The sequence below is a fragment of the Scatophagus argus genome, chromosome 16 (genome assembly GCF_020382885.2).
Source record: "Scatophagus argus isolate fScaArg1 chromosome 16, fScaArg1.pri, whole genome shotgun sequence".
NCBI classification, from domain to species: Eukaryota; Metazoa; Chordata; class Actinopteri; family Scatophagidae; genus Scatophagus; species Scatophagus argus.
In genome coordinates, this window is record NC_058508.1 from 14221089 (window position 1) to 14241906 (window position 20818).

At 40.2% G+C, this 20818-nt stretch overlaps 4 protein-coding genes across 6 annotated transcripts; 2 read left to right on the forward strand and 2 right to left on the reverse strand.

Moving 5' to 3' along the window:
* Positions 1–545: 545 nt before the first annotated feature.
* Positions 546–9151, reverse strand: ush1ga (Usher syndrome 1Ga (autosomal recessive)). Of its 2 annotated transcripts, none has more exons than XM_046414513.1 (4): positions 8854–9151; positions 6241–6393; positions 2404–2857; positions 546–2220 (listed from the first exon to the last, which is right to left on the reverse strand). In XM_046414513.1, the coding sequence occupies exons 1-4, from the start codon at positions 9042–9044 to the stop codon at positions 1420–1422; spliced, it is 1599 nt and encodes a 532-aa protein (XP_046270469.1). In that variant the 5' UTR covers positions 9045–9151; the 3' UTR covers positions 546–1419. The 2 variants fall into 2 exon arrangements, with proteins under 2 accessions (XP_046270469.1, XP_046270471.1); XM_046414515.1 differs by lacking the exon at positions 8854–9151 and adding an exon at positions 7108–7337 and having other exon boundaries at positions 839–2220; positions 6241–6776.
* On the forward strand, positions 9049–11239 carry LOC124073565 (proton channel OTOP2-like). The gene is made up of 6 exons (XM_046415866.1): positions 9049–9133; positions 9238–9374; positions 9471–9529; positions 10013–10155; positions 10249–11100; positions 11193–11239. Exons 1-6 carry the CDS (start codon positions 9049–9051, stop codon positions 11237–11239), a joined length of 1323 nt encoding a protein of 440 aa, XP_046271822.1.
* Positions 11240–12112: 873 nt separating this feature from the next.
* zgc:112148 (uncharacterized protein LOC550424 homolog) lies at positions 12113–14887 on the forward strand. 2 transcript variants are annotated; one of them, XM_046416501.1, is made up of 7 exons: positions 12113–12235; positions 12433–12497; positions 13041–13185; positions 13355–13444; positions 13965–14090; positions 14209–14337; positions 14421–14887. In XM_046416501.1, exons 1-7 carry the CDS (start codon positions 12224–12226, stop codon positions 14445–14447), a joined length of 594 nt encoding a protein of 197 aa, XP_046272457.1. In that variant the 5' UTR covers positions 12113–12223; the 3' UTR covers positions 14448–14887. The 2 variants fall into 2 exon arrangements, with proteins under 2 accessions (XP_046272457.1, XP_046272456.1); XM_046416500.1 differs by having other exon boundaries at positions 12232–12299.
* Positions 14888–15395: 508 nt separating this feature from the next.
* LOC124073394 (5-hydroxytryptamine receptor 3A-like) lies at positions 15396–20444 on the reverse strand. The gene is made up of 9 exons (XM_046415552.1): positions 19833–20444; positions 19578–19723; positions 19009–19053; positions 18820–18926; positions 18538–18707; positions 16944–17059; positions 16312–16522; positions 16069–16227; positions 15396–15926 (listed from the first exon to the last, which is right to left on the reverse strand). The coding sequence occupies exons 1-9, from the start codon at positions 19954–19956 to the stop codon at positions 15670–15672; spliced, it is 1335 nt and encodes a 444-aa protein (XP_046271508.1). The 5' UTR covers positions 19957–20444; the 3' UTR covers positions 15396–15669.
* Between the last annotated feature and the right edge of the window lie 374 nt (positions 20445–20818).

The following is a 20818-nucleotide window of genomic DNA, read 5'->3' on the forward strand; positions in this document are numbered from 1 at the left end:
GCAGAAATGCTGAAACAAGCAATGACTGAGACAGGATGCTCATTGATCTGTAAAAACTGTATAATATGACTACATAACAACAGTGCACATTAGTTACACTGAGGGTAAGCAGGAATTTGCCAGTCGGACTCCACCCATCTAAACTTACCAACCAAACTCTATACAAGGTTTCAGAGTATTTAAAAACACATTTTATATTTAATTATTCAGTTACATTTCACTTGTTTACTGTTTAATTTGTCGCACCAATGTAGGCCACAATTTAAAAGTGTTATACGAAAAATCAGAATCAGCACTAAACAATTTAACGTGCAATGTGTGTCATCCTGGAATGTAAGCCTCTCCTCATGTCATTAAGGGGCTTCCTGCCCCACCAAGTCCCATAAATAAGACTGAGGAAATTAGGAATTTCCTCTGTGTTATTTGAGCTACTCTGCAAATAAATTATAGCAAATAGACTGCAGTAAGGAGAGCAAACCATATGGATACAAGTGATTTACAGCATTAAAAACATTAGTATTTTATTTCACATGCACCTAAAATGTTAAAAAGATGGAGTAATCAACATAAGCTCCCATGCCGATGTACGTTATTACAAAAAAAAAAATACAGACAGCTGGGAGACGGTCAGTGTCAACATGACATGACATGAGTGATATATAAAGGTTTATAAGTCCCCTATAGTGTATGGTCTGAACATGCAAAATGTAATGCTACCTCATGTTATATTGTGTATTGCAAAATTATCTAAAGATTGTTTGATATTACAAAACATAAATTCGAACAGTAATCTCCATTAACTATTGACCTACTGTACATTGCCATGTAATGGCTTGCTGTATGTAAACACGTTCAGAGATGAAAGAGAAAGAGGAAACAGATGAGTGGCTCTGGGTGGAAAGGTTGTTATTGATTAAGTTAGTAATGAAATTACATTGAAGCTAATGTCAAAGTTGTTCATAACTAAAGACACTTTTAAGCAAATGCACAGGCACGAGCAATGCAGGCACATGAGGTGGTAAGATTTGCCCCACAGGGGCAAACACGTTCAGGGGACACAGACCCCACAATCAACTCTCTGTCATTTATGCCACATGGCATACAATGACACTGCACAGTACTGCACACTGATAAATGTCTTGTTAAAGAGTTCGTTGGGGTTTTTGAAATGGGGTTGTATGGGGTAGACCACTTTCCACAGTCAGTGTATTGTCTACAGTAGGTGGCGGCCAGCACAACCCCAGCAGAGAAGCAGCAGGAATATCGGTGTTGGAAGCCAAGCAATAGACCCTATATTTTTAATATCTTCACAGCTTTACCTTGCTATCAGACATTGTGTTTGTAACTGAAGAAGACACAACAAAAATATGTCCAATATGTCCTTTCCTCACTAGAATGTGTAACTTAACATCCCATCACTCACAGTTCTGTGTCCTCAATGCAGTCTGGGTCCTCGACGGTCTCAAGACGTCTCTTGCAGGCATCTAAGATTTTCTTTCTTGGTCCTAAGGGGATATGGATACTCTTAAGGTCCTTGTCAGAGCACAGCAAAAGGGCTTCAAGGTCAATCTTCTCCCTCTTGAAGATAGAGAAAAACTCGCTCATGCTCTGTGCAGCGAGGAAGACTTCCAGATGGCTCGTGTCTGGCTCATCATCATCATCCAGCCCTAATTCTACTTCATCCCACGGCAGCTCCTCGACGTTCCTCTCTTGCAGGCTGCGTGCACTGCCAATGCTGTCTTCATCTAGACTTGGGTATTGCTGCAGCCGACTGCGTAAACGCACATTACTGCCTGACCTGCCTACATTGGCTTCATCCCGACCACCGAGTTCAAACATCCCTCCACTCACGTAGTTCCTCCTAAAGACCATGGTGCCCAGACCAGGTCGGTTGAACAGGGAATCATGTCCTGAGTCGGTGCTGATCTCAGAATAGTCCACATCCGGTCCATGGAGGTCAGGTTCGCTCATGGCACGTGAAATGGCATCGTAATTGTCTCTGGGGAACATGTCACGTACATTGCGGCGGCCGTGGTCCTTTGGGTTGATGTAAGTCCCCTGTTTGACAAACATGACATCGTTGCCCAGCTGAAGTCCAGAGAGGGAGCGCACACTCTTCCTCCCATCCTCGTAGATTTTAAAGGTCCCATCTCCTTGTTTCCTCTTCTCCAGCTTCTTTTGAATCTTTGTCTTCCCTCGGTTTGTGGCATGGAGAGTAGCCTAACAGGACATGAATAATACGACAATTGATAAATAATTAATAATGAACCTTAAACATCAGCTTGTTAGCATTGTCAGTGTGTCCATGTTTAGCTTAGTCTTGATAAGTTATGCAGTTAACTATGCAAAATGCAGAACAAACAAACTGGGTCCTTCAAGGATAGACAAATAAAAACTACTGACCTGAGAATATGGCACACTGACAGTGGCTGCATTTAAGTTGCGCAGCTTGTGGCTAAGTGAGCTGCTGGTGTAACTGGAAAAGCTCATAGCATCTGATGCAGATGCCTCTGAAGCATCCTTATGAAACTTCCGCTCCATGCGTTTGTGGTGTTTCTTTTGCATCTTCATGCACTCTTTGATTCGGCGCTCTGCATCACGAAAAGCTCGGTCCTTCAGCTTGCTGACCAGCTTGGGATTAAGGCCTGTCTGCTTGGCAGCAACAGAATCCAGGTAGCGGACACAGTCCATGTGATTCTTTGTGGCGGCCATGTCCAACGGTGTGTGGTAGTCGTTGTCCAGACACCATATGTTGGCACCGAAAGACACCAGGAAGAAAAGGCAGTTGTGGTGACCATTGGCAGCTGCCAAATGGAGCGGTGTATTCCCCCATATGTCACACTTATCAGGGTGTCCTCTGTGGGTCATAATAAAGACATTAGCTGTAAGTTGCATCATGCAACCTTTAGAACTTGCATCAGATTTACTAAACAAATATTTTCATTCCTTGTTCAGACTGTTAGGTGAGGTTATGGATACAGTTTCCCTCCTCGTTCTTCCGTTTAGATGACTCACTCTTGAGTAAGCATGTGATTTTTTTTTTATTATGTTTCCAACACTGACCTGCCATCCGTGGGTTGTTAATGGGGCATTATTTAATAATTTATAGTCCAAACACCACATTGATCTTTCAGAAAACTGTAGGCAACTACATTTTTAAAGGCTTGGACCTACTGGCAAATAGGATGGTTTCATTAAAATGATCCTACAAAAGGAATAAACTATCACGCAGGAGCCATAACTAACAACAGAAGAAACATTTACCCTTGGCTGACAGTCCACGACCTTAGGGTTACCTCTACCTGTGCTGCACTGTTGCTGTTTGTTTGTAATATGACCACAGACTTGCCAGCACCACTGCTACACTACCTGTATCCGGTTTCAGGGGAGGCTGAATAGGTAGCACCTGACAAAAAAAAAGCACCACTGTGCACGACTGGTGATGTCACAATGGATTCCTCAAGTCTAAGCATACAGCTGGTTGGAGGATGTGGATTACAGAAGTGAGCATGCTTTCGTTCCCAGCGTAGGCCTAGTATACAAATCTATCAAAGCTCATTTGTTTGCTCATCCTTAAAATTGTCTTCAAACTGTTATTCCATTAAGCATCTCAGTGATGATAGAAAAACAGGATTTATTCATTATATTTAGCTTTTGTTTAGTCACCATAACTTAATATTGGCTATGCATTTTCACTTAAGATTCCTGCCATTCTTTTTATTTTTTCCATTTTAGAGGCCTCCGATTGGTGTCAGACACACCGAATGTTAAGAAACTGTCTTGTGTCTTGTCCTTGTCTTACAGTGTAGCCATGACTGCTGAACATTTGATACAATGGACATGAAGCCACTGTCGGAGGGCAAATGTATTATTGATGCATTGCATCGTAAGGTTTTCTCAGGGAATGTGTGTCAGAGCTGCAAGACCCAACCTTGGCAGCGATTAGCAAAGTCCCACTCTGATTGCAGCCCCCTGTCCCATTTTGTCTGGACCAAGCATGACAAGGATGGGGTTTAAACAGAAAGCAAAAGCAGATTTTGGATCAAGAGTTGCTTGAGTTCAATTGTTGGGCTGAGAGTCAATGACAGTAAAGCAATGACCAAAAAAAAAAAGGTTTACGCTGTCAATATTAAATGCAACATAAAATTCACTAAATTGAGGCCAAAAGACAAACTTAAATTAGCTGTGATCGATTTTTCTTTTTCAGATGAAATATTAATCACCTTCAGATGATGCAATATGTTTGTTGTAGATACAGAACATTCCACATGAGAGCTTTATGAGTCATTAATTTATGTCTACCCTCGTAAAATGCTGACCGCAGCTGTGATACGGTGATGCTCACTTATCCCTCCCTCGTTCTTTATCACATTATGGCATTATGACAGCTTGATGTTCCTGCAGGCCGCCTGGTGCTATCTACTTGCCAAATATAACACTGCATGGATTCTTTCCCATGAAATTGTCATGAACCGTTAAACTTGTCTTCATTATATTGCAGGGTCTCATGAGTCTGGTGCCTCTGTGAAACATTATGGCAGCTATTAATGTTTTATTTTTGTACATGTCATGTCAGCCAGGAGTTTTATGTTTCTTGCTATCAGTAGAGGAATATGTCCTTGGCAGCTGGATGCCTCTAGAGCTTTATTTACACTTATTTCGTGGGAAATAATGAATTTAACAGTATCATGTCACTTTCCTCGCTTTGTTCCCTGCATGTTTGCAGACAACTGCAAAAATAAACGTTTTTAACCTTTCCTCAATTCCCACATTGTGCATTCAGTAAACGAAACGATGAACAATGTTGTCTCTCACAAACTTCGCTCAATTAAGCTGACTCACAATGGGGCCATCTTTCCGACTGACAAGCAAACCAGGTCAGGCAGAAAGACTGAGGAACGGGCTGTCACGTGTTTCCTCATTCCAACTGTCCATGAACACCAATCACACTTGCTCACTTTGCTGAAGGTCAGATTTTTATACTGTGATGCAGCCTGCTAAAATTATGCTTTCTACCATTTGATAAATCGTTATCCTTTTCCTGTGATGACAGAATGAAATAGGCAATGATGTAATCTATCAAAAGGAAGTAATGAAATGCTACTTTTTATATAACGGTTCATGTTTTAAAAATCAGTTCTATTTCATGTACGGGCAGTCTTTAAAGTCTTTTTAATGGGCCAACCCTCACTCTACCCAATTGCCCCGGTGATCAACTGACCTTGAACAGTTTCATCATTGTTAAATGGCACGGCCACGATCTACTGACATATTGCTAATGGTGATTTCTGATGATGCTCATTAAATTAAAGTCAGGAAAACATTTGGTGAATGTTTAATTAATCGTTTGAAAATCTTCAACTGTGCATTTAACTCCCAAAGCTTCATGTCATTTTGTAATGTAGACTCAAGCATGCTATACAAATAAAAACCCTGAAAAAAAAGGTGGACACAGGCTTGCTGACATCATGTAGGTTTATCTAACATTTTGGTACCCAGCCTAACTTGGGTTTTTTCCAGATGTGGTCAGATTGTAATCTGTATCTAAATAGTTACCAAACTGGTTATTTACTGTATGTAAAGATGCCATCCGTAGCCAGGGGCACAGCCTGAGGCTGTTTGAGTATGTTAAAACTTACTGCACCAGGTGACCTACATTGTTAGTGGTGTATTGTTACTTTAGTAGCAGGACTGTGTGGTTCAACCACAAAAGTTAGTGTTTCAAATATTGAAATATTATTTCCTCTTCTTGAATCTAATTTTATTCAGTTTGGGCCTTGTTTTCCTTTTTCTGCCTGAGGTGAAACTGAAACTGTTCAAAATCACAGGAAAATGATAAAATAGTTCATGTTTTGCTCTAATGGTGGTCATCTATACTCAGGGGGTTGTCAAAAATACTGATACCTTTTCAGTATCATGTGTTTAAATGAATAAAACATCATTCGATAGGATAGAAAGCCCCGAAGCTTTTAACAAATTAAAAAAATAAGATTAACAATCAGACTTCCACAAGGTTACACAATATGAACATCATTCCACATGTGTTGATATGCGTTCACTTACTATTTCAGTACCAGTTTTGTGTGCAGGATGTTAATAAATGAGTAAAAAAAAACGCATTTTGTGTGCCTGTGACTTTTTTCTTTATCACGTTTCTCTTTTTGGATTGCATCTAAGTGACAGCCTTAGTCTATGCACATGCCCAGTTAAGTCATATAGCAGCCGACGCTCTCTACCCACCCCCTCGCCACGATCAGCCGCAGAGCCTCCAGGTTGCCGTGATAAGCAGCCCATAACGTTGGTGTCATGCCATCCTCATCCGGTGCGTTAAGATCCTTCCGAGTTGCTTCCTTCAGCAGGTCCAGGTGGCCGTCCCGGGCCGCCTTGTGGTACCTGTCATTCATGGTGCAGAATTAATCCACCCTGCTCGGCTCCATACCGTTTTAACGACAAAACCACCACCACCATCGTCGTTGTCGTAGTCGTCGTCGTCCTGCAGCGACCGAGACCGACCGGAATGCCCGTTTAATCCCGCTGTTCCGCCACAGTCAGTGGCAGTGATGAGTGCAGGAGCTGCAGGCAGAGAGCGTCGATGGTATCCATGGAGGCCAAAATGCGCACCGCGTGGGTTAACAGTGCTCCCGGTGGTCAAGCTCAGATCAGGGAGCCAGTTCTGTGTTCTCCAAACCCAACCCTGTACTAAATGTAACGGGCTCTTCATGGACTTTTATTTAATTAAGTCACTGCTTGCTATATATTTCCATTTCCTGGGACTCCTATTAAAAAACAAAAACAAAAACAAGAAAGCACACATTGATATGCTGACTGCAATGAAGTGTGGAATCAACAAATGATCAAGACTGAACAATAAAACCTTCATGAAGCTTGGATTTATTGCAGAATGAATGTAGGTCTATTAGGCTGCATTAGTTTTAGCGAGGTGTACCTAATAAACTGGCAGCTGAGTGTAGTTTACTAACCATGCATATAATCTAACCTTTATGGCTGCATGCACTGCAAGAGACCGGAACTCTGCTGCTCTGGCAAAGTCTTGGAGCAAGCAAAGGTATTTATGGTATTTAGGCAATATGCATTTTAATAACTTACCTAAATGTCCTTAAGTTGGTCTCACCTGTTGAAATATTTACATTTTTGTGTGTGATTAAATCTTTCAGACTCATTCATCACAAAGACAATCATTAAAAATATCCACTGCACTAACATTGTATACCTGTATAAACATGCAGAAACAGGAAACGATGGGTACAGATATTTGAAAGTAGAAAAGTATTGCCGGAGATGTCTTGTTGTGATTGACACACGGGGAAGTATGAGAGTAAGTGTGTGTCATTGTTATTCTGCTTTCTTTTAAATAAACCATTGTTCTCTCGTTCGATTTTCCATCACTGCTATATTAAGAAACATGTGCACAGACAAAGGCAGATTTCATGAGCACCATTGAGTTTTACAAAAAAAAAAAAGCACCTGATGACGAGAGTATAAATTAGTCTAAACCTAAAACAGCATACTTGCACTAGAGACTGAAGTTCTCAGACACATTACCCAATTGAAACTTCCATAACAATAGGCACAGATAGTGGCTATTCATGCAGTACACCTCAGGCTCTTTGCAAGAGACAAGATATGGGTGCAGAACTCTCCACTGAGTCATGAATAGCATTAAAGAACTGAAAGTATTCCCTTCAAGCATTGAATCAAGAAGAAAAGGTCGGTAATGCATGCTACGCCTATTCAGAGAATTTAGATATTTAGATTGCGAGGCGTAGCTGCATGTGGTCAGCCGCAGCGAAAAAGGATCAAGTTGATCAAGACAACACAAGCCTCAAAGCCTTTCATGCATTTATACATGCAAAAAGATGATGGAAGAAAAAAACTAAACTTCCTATGCTTAAACATTTATTTTGGGTATGCAGCTTTTTTTGTATTATATTAATATTATACAGTAAATAATATAATTAATAAAATACAAAAAAAGTTGTTAATCATAAAAAGAACCATATTTTTGTATTTTGGAATTCATGAGAAAAAGTTTTTCCTGGAAACATCTTTTGAACTTCACAGGAATATTTTGTGCAAAACACACTGTGTTTGGTGATAATATGGTGCGGTCCATAACAGATTTACTGACATTTATGACTCTTTGTAGAGTAAACCACCATGTTCTCAAAGGCATATAAAAACCATCACAGCTCAGACTGCCTCCCAGAATCACACTACATCAGGTAGGCTTGCAGGTATTCTAAAACCTTCTCTTCATATTTAGAAGGGCACGGCTTTGCCCTGGTGTTACAACAGCTTGATTTTCATAGAGCTGTTTTTAAATTATTATATGAGTGTTTCACGTTTTCGTGGAAAGATGACTTCCCTCAAGAAAAAGCACAGCTAATCTATGTAAACATGGCTGTGTATTCTCAGCCAGTACAGCGCTGTTCAAATGCATTGCTTGCAAATACTAGGAAATTAAATCCCTTTGTTGATTTGAAGCTGCTCTTTTGTGTAACACCAACAGGGTGACAACTATGCTGATTTTGTGCTCATGGAAAGGTTTCGCTTGGGCGGGATCTGTCTTTAAAGGGAGCCTGTGAGTGGGTGTAGCTGTTAAACCTGTAATGTCTCATATGGAACCAGATGCAGCAAACAGCTAATTTGTGAATATAGATCTTAGAGAGTGGAAGCATGTGCGTGAACACTGGCTATACATGCAACTGTCTGACTGATGGGAATCCCTGTCAACCATGCAGGATGATGGCCAAAGACACAGAGACGGAGGAGGCCCACCTGTCCAACAACATCAGTGCATTGGGCCAAGCAGAGAACCCGTCTGAACCTAACCTGAACATCTCTTCCAGCGGAGCTGCGAGGGAGCGTGGTCGAAACTGGGGATGGATGCTGTCTGGGATCATCTGTGTCAACATTTTGATCCTGGGCTGCGCCTTGGTCAGCAGCAGTGCCCACGGTGATGTAAACATCAGCACCCAAGATCTGCAAATTTTCCTCATCCTCCTCCTCCTTCTCACCTCCATCTGGATGATTTACTATGTCGTCTACACGGCCAGGAAAGAAAATGCTGTTGTTTACAAAGATGCCCATGCTGGACCTATATGGCTCAGGGGTAACTAAAATGTGAATCTAACTTTTTTAAAAATTTATTTACAAAGCAGTTCTGAGTAGTTTTATGATTTCTTCCCCCTGTTCTTCATTTTCTTCCTCTTTCAGGAGGACTTGTGCTATTTGGATTCCTCAGTATCGTCATGGACATTTTCAAGATAGCCAGTTATGTGGGCTACCTCCACTGTGATTCTGCTGTTAAGGTGGCATTCCCTGTGGTGCAACTTGTTTTCATACTCGTGCAGGTAAAACTAGCTGAAATGCCAATTATAAAGAAATTAGAAATGTACTCACATCTTTGTCACTGCAAAATCTTAATATGTTGTATAATTAATCTGCAGACATACTTTTTGTGGAGCCATACCAAGGACTGTGTGCAGCTACAAAAGAACATTACACGGTAGTTGATCAATGGATTTCCTTTTGTATATTCCTTTTTATTGCTCACTGTTTGTGAAAACATGCTATCCCTGAGAGTATCTGTTTACAAAATGAATGAATGTCCTTTGATATTAAAATTGGGGTAACCTGGACAGCTGAAAATATTTTTAAATATTTTATAAGTCTCTGCCAACATATGTTCTTCAACAAATGTTCTTTTCAATTGCAGACCTTCAAAGTGGAATTATTATATTAGTTTTATATTAATGTTATCCGTTATTTTTTTCTTGGTTGATTTATCAGATGATTGACAGGCTGTTTTAACTCTAACTCTCCAGTAACAAACCATATTTTGGTTTGAAAACAAAATTAAATCCTGGAAACACTGATTTGACATATTGCTCTCATATCAAGCATACTTATGACGTTACATTAGTTTAGTTTTTAGCAGTTTTTGTCTCTGATGATTATTGCCTGCTGTCCCTATTGTCTCTGCATTTAGCTGTGGGCTGATGCTCACCCTCTCCACAAACCTGGTTCTGTGGATGACTGCAGTCACTGAGGAGTCCCTTCACCAAACAATAGTCCCTGACTATCCGAGCAACATCACTAAAATCTCTGGACGAAGCATGTACATCAATAAAGGTAATTAAAGCAGATAAAGCACTCAAAGTAGACACAGAAATCGATAAAACACCACAGCGCTTCTCTCAACATGTGCCCTGCTGTGTCTTACAGCGGGTTATGGAGACGACAAGTGCAAGTGCAGCCACACTTCTTGTGGCATCTTCAAGCAAGCCTACTACTACTTGTACCCCTTCAACATCGAGTACAGTCTCTTTGCCTCTGCCATGGCCTACGTCTTGTGGAAAAATGTTGGCAGAGTACTAGACGAGCACAGGCACCACCACATCAAATTTTGCCTGAAGGATGTAATTCTGGGCCCTATAACAGGAGTTCTCTTGGTGGTGGCAGGTCTGGCAACCTTTGTCGTATATGAGATTGAAATCCAAGGAGACAGTAGCAATGATGACAAAGACAAAGCAGTGATGATGTACTTTGTCATGAATATCGTGATACTGACCCTGATGTCTGTGTCCACTGTGATCGGCTGTGTCATCTACAAAGTGGACCACAGGGAGCACGTGTCAGACAAAAACCCCACACGCAACCTGGATGTGGGGCTGCTTGTGGGAGCCTCTCTGGGACAGTTCATCATCAGTTATTTCTCTATCGTAGCTATGGTTGCAACCGGAGCCAAAGGCTACCTGAACAGGCTCAACCTGACTGGGGGTATCCTCATGGTGATCCAACTCGGCCTGCAGAACTTTTTCATCATCGAAGGTCTACATCGGGAGCCCTTCCACGAGGTGCACCCAGTGGTCACTGTGGTTGCAAATCCATATGTGCTGCAGCCAAGCAAAGATCTGGGTAGCCTTGGAGGATCAGATATGGACACAAAGCCCAGTCCAGCGTTCACAGCGCAGAGCCTGCATGGCCACACAGCTGAGCACAGACACAAACTGTTGTGGAAGAGACGGGTGCTGAAGGAGGTCTGTTCGTTTTTACTGCTGGGCAACATCATAGTGAGTAACATTCTCCCCACACTCTCAAATTCATGCTTTTTTCCTTGTCAGATTCACTAAATACTCAACCTGTTCTCTTGTTTCTTTGGTTCACAGCTGTGGATTATGCCGGCATTTGGTGCCCGTCCCCAATTCGACCATGACACTGAAACTGAATTCTACAAATTCAGCATGTGGGCTGCTGTTGTGAATATTGGACTTCCTTTTGGCATTTTTTATCGCATGCATTCAGTTGCCAGTCTTTTTGAGGTCTTTCTGACCTCATAACGCCGCAGGAGCCTGCAATGTTTATAGCCAACTGTGCTGACATTATAAAGCTGTTTTGTATAAATTGTAGTTTGTTGTGATGATGCTTTATTTCTCTACAAAGTTGTATCTCCTCAGTGCCTCTCATTATATCCCGTACATGTGACAGTGTAAATGTATTCAAAATGTTATTTTCACAAGTTAAAAAAAATAAGTGTGAATCTAATCTTATGTGTTTCATGCATTATTCTCTGTACATACACACAACAAAATAAAAGTATTGTAATAAGCTGAATAAAAGATTCATTGGTTCACGGTTTATTCATATAATTAGTGTTATAATTTGCTGCAGCTGAGTAGCTTCAAAGGCCTACTTAGTCTGAAAGCAGCCACATCAAGAAAATGAATCAACATTTTAACAACCAACTGGGTCAGTTGATGATGGTTCACGGGTCATTTAAACAAATAAATAAACAAAAATGTCTTTTAACATCGTCTCTTTTTGCTGTTTTTCTTTCTCCAATTTGAGGACGCCACACCAGACTTACAATTGATTTAACAGAGAAAATAATCCGTAACTGACTCGACAGTGAAAATATTTATTAATTTAGTTTTTTGTTGTGCAAAGCATAAACGAAGAGTCAGTTAATTAAACACAGTAAGGAATTCTTTCCTAAAGCCTTTGGCATATCTTGAAATAAAGGTATTTATCGACATTGAAAAAACAAAAAAAGATGCTACAAATATCGCTATTTCCATGAGTTGAATGTGGGAGGCTTACCTTTGAGTCAGGCAAAATTAAAGCCACACTTCCTCGGGGTCCTTAGCACACGGTTTTGTTTACCACCACGTCACCAGGAAATACATCGTGAGCTGTCAAAATGCAGAGACAGGTGATCGAACCTAAATTTTGTGTTAATGCATACTTAGATGCTTGACAGTATTTGTTCTTGTAGTGTAAGTGAACTGAGTCGTTTTAGTGTTTAATATTCATAACTTTTAAGATTTAAACGTACAAACGAAGCCTTGGAAACAGACATTTAGCTCGGCGGCATTAGCGTTAAACTGCTCGTGTATTTTATGATTTCAGGGGTCACAAGATGCTCCTCTTTTTGGTGAAGATGACGACGCGAGGCTAATAAAACCTCAAATTAGGTGAGATTTGCGACTTTTGTGCTAAAAGTTTGAGCGTCCTAAGCAGTGGTGGATGGTAACTGAGTTTATGCTGTTAGCCTTCTTAAGTTCAGCTTTGAGGTAGGCCATCTTGTTGTTTTTTTTGGTTCTCTTCATGCCACTTTGCATTTCAAAGGGAAATATTGCATTTTTTTCCACTATGTATATCTAGAAGCTCCACTTAAGCTGCTAGTTATTTAACAAATGATTTTTGTGTTTATATAAGAGTTTATATAATGTTATGTTTTGTAATAATTTGAACTACCAAATACGGTCACAGGGTTTTTGTGCATTGAGTACTTTTATTTTTAAAGCTTTTAAAGAGTACATCATACTGATTATACTTGCATGTACTTACCTAGTAGCATTTTTATTCGGGAGAGAGTATTTTTATGGTGTGGTATTTGTGCTTTTACTTTATTAAAGGATATCAATACTTTCTTCACCACTGGTACTATGTAATATTCTGACCAAATGCTTTTTTTTTAAATAATATAAATAATAAAATGACCATCTGTGTTTCAGATATCCACTGGCCACATTCTTCCATCTTTTCTTCCGAACAAGTGCCATCTTGGTCTACTTACTGTGTGATATTTTCAGCAGTCGTTTCATTGCCTGCATGGTCACCATTATCCTCTTACTGTCATGTGACTTCTGGACTGTAAAGGTGAGGGCATCTGGTTATGTTGAACCAGTTCTGCTGTGTCATGCCTCAGATTTATATTTAACACTTCTAGTGCTGGCTGCAATTTTATCGATTAATTTTTGCAGATTGATTTCGTTACCACGGTGAAATGCTATCTATTGTACAGATGTAACCCTTTTACTTTCCACAGAATGTATCTGGCAGATTGTTGGTGGGCCTTCGCTGGTGGAATCAAATAGATGACGATGGAAAGAGCCACTGGGTTTTTGAATCAAGGAAGGTAAGCAGGAGCTCGTCAGATACATTCAAAAATACAGATTTTCTATTTGCACAGGCACAAAAAAAATTGTTACTTGGCGAAACAGGTTTCTGTTTGGAAAAGTAAGACAGCATACAACATTCTTTCAAAGTTGAAGAGAGTTATCACAAGACTTTAGTTGAACTAAATGTGACCCCCGGAAAGTAACAGAGAGCTCAGTAAAACCAGAGAAAGTAACTCAGGTGACTGCATTGCAGGAAATATTGGCACGTCTACAAGTTCACAGACCAAGTTCACCTTGCAATACTTTTTTAAGTGCCAGTGTAATATTTGTAAAGCTCTTTTACGGGGTAATGTAGCTGCATGACCTTACTGCATAACTGAAGATAGCGTAACACAGAACAGCTGCATTGTCTTCTCTTAGAAATATCATACGACACTTTGGAGACATTGCACATGAATTTTGAAAGACTAGTAACATTTTTTGTGTGTGTGTTTATTATTAGCATGAAACGAAATCTTGTTTCTCCTTTCTTCGCAGACACAAAGTCTGAACACAACATCCGGTGCCGAGTCACGGATCTTCTGGCTTGGACTCATTGTGTGCCCCATCTTCTGGGTTATTTTTACATTCAGTACCATCTTCTCTTTCAGGATTAAATGGCTGGTCAGTTCAGTGTTTTTTTTGTTTTTCTTTTTTGGAAGTGAATGTCATTTTCATTTCTGTCCAAATAGCTGCTAGTCATTGGCTCATTCCTGTTTGTGATTTTCCCCCCCCCCCACAGACTGTAGTTATCATGGGCTTGGTTTTACAGTGGGCCAACGTGTATGGCTACATCAGATGCAAGGTGGGTGGAAAGTCAGACCTGAGAAGCGTGGCTAAGAACTATCTTGGTGTCCAGCTTTTTAAACAGGTATGTGACGTTATCATACTTTTGACATTTTTGTCTTGATGAAATGATGTATTAACTTTTCATTTTAATTTATTTGACTAAAGGCAATGAAGACAACAGAGACTCTTTGAAGCTGCAGAGGATGTGTGACAACCATGAGCATCATGAGGGGAGTGCAAAGCTGGGTGGACACGTTATAGTTACTTGATTATAAATTATATTTTTCTTATGATGAATTCTGACTTTTGTATTCTAAAATAATACACTTGATTGAGTCACTTTTGTGGCTTTTGACAGCTAATCCCTGCAGCCAGCAGCTATGAATGTTCAGTGTACTGTTGTGGAGAGTACACAGGTATATTTGTCACCTCATTGTTTCTACTATTTAAACTTGGGTTGTGGACTTTATCTTGTTATATATGACATTGGCTGGTAGGGGGAAGTGCAAGTTTCTAAATGTTTTGAATTAAGTGTTACTTGGGTGTCATATTGTATGAAACTGTTTACTCAGGAGCTCTGTGGGAAAATTGTTGTGTTTTTCCAAAACAAATAAAGAGAATACAACAATAAACAAATTCTAACCTTTATTTCCGACTGGACGTGTCAGTCCTGTTTATAGCTCATTGCAAACACCTTAACCAAATAACTTTCACTTATCCTGTGATCGTGTCATTTAGACATTCTGCATGCTGAACTGTGAATAAGAGGGGTTTTCTAGTGGTTTTGTAGGGTATCGAAAGTGTCAAAATTCCCCCTTGATTACCTCAGGCACACCCATCAGTATATTAACTTCTCATTAGCTGCCCTTCAGCAGCTTTTCTTTAGACATAAACAGAGTTGGGAAAAATTCAGTCCAAGCTGCTGGTTAAAATTTGTTCAGGTCCAAATCAGGAGTGCTTGTGCAGAAAACTGATTTAGTGAATAACTGCCATATATATATACACTAGGTGGCAGCAACGAACCAGTGTTTGGCAGAGATTCTGGGTCACATTGTTTTATTTGTCTTTTCCATATTTACATGAATGAAAATATATAGTGGGATGCAGCCATGCAAGTCACAAAGAGGAACATGGTTTTGCTGGTTATTTATTTGACTTTTTACAAGTATGCTAACACATTTTGTCTAACACAGAAAGATCAACTGCAAGTACAAATGAGGACCACTATATCTGACAGATTATGTCTGTGAGATTGACTTCATGAAAAAGATGTGCTGAGATTGCATCAGTTAGGCATTTGTATTTATGAGATCATATATATCATGAAATTGTAATTTTATTCTGAACAGGTACGTGCAACTTTAAATAAAAAGTAATGGCATGAATTAATAGCATGTGCAGTTAGCCTCTGTTATTAATACCAGAAATCAAAATGGTTAACTTTACATTTATATTTCACCATCACAAAAGTCATGGTAAAAAAGTATAAACAGCCAAAAGAGAAATAGAACCAGAAAAATATCTTGTCCACTTTGTTGGCAAACTGCTGATGTCTCTCGCTTTCCTGCTGCTTCGCGCCAATATCTTCCAGAAAGTCGATCACCTTCCTGAACATTCGATTCTGCTCTTCCGAGGCATTCAGCTGAACAACACTAACATCGGCTTTGACTTCTGTAGGGCGGCAATCAGAGCAGATCATGCGGTGTTTATTGTTCATCAAATATTGTGATTACAAAACACCTTGCTTAGTGTTAAGTATTACAGCATAAACTCAACACTTGCAATATTTGTTTAACAACCAAGTCTTACTCACCCTCATCCTCTTTCTCCTCCCTTTTCTTTCTTTTGTTTTCTGGGAGTAACCCTTTGGTACAGCAGAAAAGGAAGGTGCCGTCACTGGCCAGCCTGGTCAGCACCATGGACACCAACATGCTCAACACCAAGAGGACCAGACAAACGCAGAAGTGGGTTCCTGCAAGCGCAGACAGGCGGTTAGTGACTCACACTGTGATGCTGTTGGTTAACGCACGAGTGTGTTTGTGTTGAGCTGACTGACGGATGACGGGGCTGCACTGGCTGTCTCCAGGGAGCTGGTCGTTGAGGATGATGAGGAACATGGTGAAACTGAGCACCAAAGTGACTTTGAAAGAGTTGCGTTCACCGCCTCCCAGCGGCAGAGCGAAACTAACCCCATCGGCCAAGATGATCAGGATACTGGGTAACAGTAATGTTATGAAGGGGTTGGTGTATTTGATACTCAGCGCCACCTGAGGAGTATCAGACAGAATTTCATAGTACAGTGAAACTGATTTTTTTCATTGTATATATAGGACGCCTGGCTTGAACACTAGTGGGCAGAGGAAATCATAAAGACGTCATTTTCTAACTCTAAATTTCTCACTAAGTGTCTCATTCAAAATGGTGACATATTCTGATTTCTTGATGTGTTCAGCCAAGTGTTCAACATGAGAAGTTTACAATCATGTATGACAAAGAAAAACTAAAATCTAAACAGAGCAGAGGCTGGAAGCAGGCAAATTTTAAGGATTATTTTCTGTTGATCAACTTATCGTTTACTCCACTAACCGTTTAGTTCTCACTCCATCAGACACATCACAATCACACAGGTCAGTCGTCGCTGTTTAAACTTAAATGCTGTTATACAATCCCACACATCCATGAACTTACACTGATGTAATTTCGGTCATCTCTCTGTTTCTGGAAGTCCACACTGTCAGTTTGCCAATCTCCATGGGTCCCATCAATCATCCACAATTCACCCAGTATCAGCTCTGTGCCACATCCTGAAAGAAATGGAACAAGTGGCAGACTCATTAAAAGCAGATCCACAGATATCAAGCTGAGTTACAGCCTACTGGAATCTGGAAAGATAACTTCATTCTAACCACACACTCTCAGATTTCTATTGGCTTTGACTCATGTGACCTGTATCTTTCTGCAGGTATCTCTCCATCCAGATCTTCAAGTTGAACTGTAGCCGGCTCTATGACCAACCCAATGTGTATTGTTGACATCTGCCTGTCATTCCTCTATGTACCGACTATGGGCGGGGTGGTTCTCCCTACGGCCCGAAATCGAACTGATAGGATAGTGATTCTCAACATCACATAAAAAAAGAATACATGAATGTTACAGCAGTTCATTATAATTTTCATTACTATAATTTTCTTATAACTTGTGAAATGTTAAAATCATATTGAGGTGGTAGCAAAAAGTGAAACTAAACAGTTGAGATTTTGTTTTACTTATCTTTTTAGTAATGTCATTTCTCATGTTGCAAATTGCTTTCCTGCCTGTACAACATCCATTGCTCGTCTGCCCGTCCTGGGTGAGGGATCCCTCCTCTGTTGCTCACTCTGAGGTTTCTTCCATTTTTTCCTGTTAAAGGTTTTTCTGGGAGTTTTTCCTTAGTCGATGTGAGGGTCAAAGGGCAGAGGATGTTGCTGATGTTATGTTAAGCCCTTTGAGACAAACTGCTTGTAAAAATGGGCTATGCAAATAAAGTTGACTTGACTTGACTTGACTTGACCTCACTTGAGACAGTTTATCAGACGTTGTACAGCTCCCTCTGGAGACGCAGCATGAGGACAACTGTCAGCCAGCCTATTTCATCATCACTCCGAGGCTCCTCCTCTCAGCTATTGTTCAGTTATTTTTCTGGGTTCTGTACCTGCTCTTCCCCATCATCTAGTGATTTTAAGAATATCTGAGCCACTTAACGTCTTTTGTCTCTCTCTCTGTTGTCACTGCAGTCTTGGCCACTTCACAGCTTTCCCTCAGTGAGTGTCAAACCCTCGTCCACAACTCCGGCTAATAAGGCCTGTCTGTCTCTCTAATCGTCAAAGAAAGCTCCTGTATTCATGTTAACTTGAGTCTGTCTTCCCTGATTTAACTTTTTTCACATATGCATCAGTATGCTCCAAGTACATTCAATGTATTCCCCTTTTAATTTTTTTCGCTCTGAATTCATGATAGTTCCACACAATGCGTTCGAACAGCTGATGTGAAAGGAAGTGAGGGTTTGCCACGAAAAATAGCCAGTTACATAAAACTCAGGTGTTTTACTTTGAATATTATGGCAACTCTTAATTGGAATATCATCCTAAGGACAAAACACATTTTGAAAGCAATGCTACCACATATCAAAGCAAGTTTGTCATATAACTGTTAATGACTAAACAAGATACATCAGTCTTCTTCAACACACAGATAAAATGGTGAAATCCTGTTTGTATCTGTGTTAGTGAACTGCTGGGCTCACCATCAGTGGCCCAGGTCTGGATCGCGACAGGGCACTCATCAGCAGCAAAGGGATAGTTGAACAGGTTGACCTCGCAGTTCACCTGTGCAGTTATGATCACATTGTGATGCAGCGTGCCGTTACTGTACACCAGCAGATCCCTGGAGCTGTGCGTCATGTCCGTTACTATTCTGCACAGGCGAGAGACACCAGGCACGTCAAGTGGATGTCAAGAAGTTCATTGCACTGAGTCTGCAGTTATGTTAGTGATAGTTAGAAGCTCTAATGCTAAAATTGACTGACGCATTTGTCACATGGAGCTCCGGAGTCCAGACTTTATTCACTGGCAGGACCACCTCATCATACTGGTAGACTGATGTGTTCCATGCCAACTCGAGGTCTGTCCATACCTGAGGTTTGAAATCAGGGTCAGTGCGACTGAGACATGCTCTTTGTTTCTTTTTGTTCATTTATGAATAGGCTGAAGCTTACAAGTGAGGCTTGCAGACGACTGTTCAGGCGGAGATTCTTTGTGTCCTGTTCAAAGTAAATAAAATAAATAACTGAGGCAAAATATTAACACGACCGGAATGCTGCTGACCCGATCACAATTCCTTCTCAACACATCTTCAGTAGGTTCGCATTTGCAGAGTTTGTAAATAATAAAAACTCCAACATAGATATTTAGTACATTTACTAAGACACTGCACTACAAATGAGTGGTTCTTTACTTTCAATTTTATGCAACGTTATGATTTTTATTCATATTATTACATTTGTTATAGTCGTATTTTGTCTTGTTGATTTTCCTCCTAAAAGTTACATACATTTACTGAAGCAAGGTTTTGATTTTGGTTGGATTTTAGGCTTTGCAAAACACGTATTTGGAGTATTCACATTATGGTGTTCGGATCTGATTGCTTCTTCCAACACTGATAACCACATAGAGAGTAACTGTAATTTTACAGTTCATTTCATCTTGTCAGGCTATGAGAGATCTAACCGGAGAAACAAAAAGGAACGCTTAGTTGCCTCCATTAAATAAAATGCATAATACTTACAACCGAGAGAGTTTGGTACTCGATGAACGGCACATGGATCATATGGGTGCAGTTTTCATACTGTGGCTGAGATACGTAACTTTTGTTGATCAGCATTTCAGCCAGACACCGACGATTTGTGCAGCTGGGCTCAGCATGTCCACATCCTAAAATCAGAGATGAATATGAACCAGAACTTTTAATATTTTTAGAAATAATTCTACCAGTGCACTACTTTCTTTTCAAAACATTTTGTGAGATAAAAGTTATACTTACCTACTGTCAGCAGACTCAGTAAGAAGACCGCTTTCCACAGACTGTGGGTGAGAAGTTTCAACATTTCTGACTGCATCACTGCAGGAATGAGATTTTTAGCTTCATATTTGACTAATAACTCCATATTGACTGACAGCTGCGTGCCATCCCTGGCTTTGCTCCTTTTGTCAGGCTTCAGCCTGACCGGACACTTAAATAGGCCCTTCTGTGACGTTTAACCACATATTCATCATTCATTCAAGCACTCTCCATGACAATATGACTGACCTACAATAGTGTGTGAGAACACCATTGCGTGATCGATTACACTGTATTTAGCGGGTCCCTCGGTGAGCCTGTGTAAACACTCACAACATAAATGTAATTACTCTCTCAGTACGTTTACCTGTCGGCAGTTTCAGGTAGCTCCAGCTGCTATTTGTCATTATAGCTTGCCATGCTACTCCACATTATAATGGGACTGTGGCTGTCATACAGGAGAGATGAGCTGAAGTGCTAATAATGCAGGCATGAGTTTACACGGAAGAGCGAGGGCGCTGGGTGCAGGACAAAGACTTGAGCCTGCTGTCATTAAAAACAAATTGTTTTTACAGCTGGGTGATGAGCTCATCTTTTGTCATGTGTACGTTTTGTATATTATTTGTATATTGCTAATTATGATCTTCATATGACTTAAGTTGCACTGTCACAACATTTATCACATTTATTTTTTATGTTTTTCATGTGTTAAAAGAAGCAGTGATGGGAGTGTTACTATAAAATATTGAACGAATGAGTTCCAGTGTCTTCAGTGCTCAAATTAAAAAAAAAAAACTGTTTTAATTAAATAAATCACTGAAAACAAAGAAATTTACCACATAGAGACAAGAAGAGAAAGCTCGTTGCCTGTGCTTATGTTACGCTTTGATGTTTAGAGTCTATTAAATATTTTTGAGGGGAATTTTTATTGAAAAGAAAAAATATAATCATGTTATGTACATGTGAAT

Bases quoted from the DNA above. Each gene is read 5' to 3' on its own strand.
- ush1ga (XM_046414513.1), bottom strand. From the start codon at position 9,044: ATGGAGGTGAGAAGGAGGAGGAGGATGAGGAAAATTTGCAGATCTTGG. The intron at 2,858-6,240 runs GTGGGTAGAGAG...TATGACCCACAG, and splicing joins CGGCTGATCGTGGCGAGGGG to AGGACACCCTGATAAGTGTG. The intron at 2,221-2,403 runs GTCAGTAGTTTT...ATGTCCTGTTAG, and splicing joins TCAGTGTGCCATATTCTCAG to GCTACTCTCCATGCCACAAA.
- LOC124073565 (XM_046415866.1), top strand. From the start codon at position 9,049: ATGATTTACTATGTCGTCTACACGGCCAGGAAAGAAAATGCTGTTGTT. The intron at 9,530-10,012 runs GTAGTTGATCAA...CTCTGCATTTAG, and splicing joins CTACAAAAGAACATTACACG to CTGTGGGCTGATGCTCACCC. The intron at 11,101-11,192 runs GTAACATTCTCC...TTTGGTTCACAG, and splicing joins GCTGGGCAACATCATAGTGA to CTGTGGATTATGCCGGCATT.
- LOC124073394 (XM_046415552.1), bottom strand. From the start codon at position 19,956: ATGGAGTTATTAGTCAAATATGAAGCTAAAAATCTCATTCCTGCAGTG. The intron at 19,724-19,832 runs GTAAGTATAACT...CTCTGATTTTAG, and splicing joins ACTGAGTCTGCTGACAGTAG to GATGTGGACATGCTGAGCCC. The intron at 17,060-18,537 runs GTGAGCCCAGCA...CATTTCTTTCAG, and splicing joins CCAGACCTGGGCCACTGATG to GATGTGGCACAGAGCTGATA.
- zgc:112148 (XM_046416500.1), top strand. From the start codon at position 12,273: ATGCTTGACAGTATTTGTTCTTGTAGT. The intron at 13,445-13,964 runs GTAAGCAGGAGC...CTTTCTTCGCAG, and splicing joins GGGTTTTTGAATCAAGGAAG to ACACAAAGTCTGAACACAAC. The intron at 14,091-14,208 runs GTCAGTTCAGTG...CCCCCCCCACAG, and splicing joins CTTTCAGGATTAAATGGCTG to ACTGTAGTTATCATGGGCTT.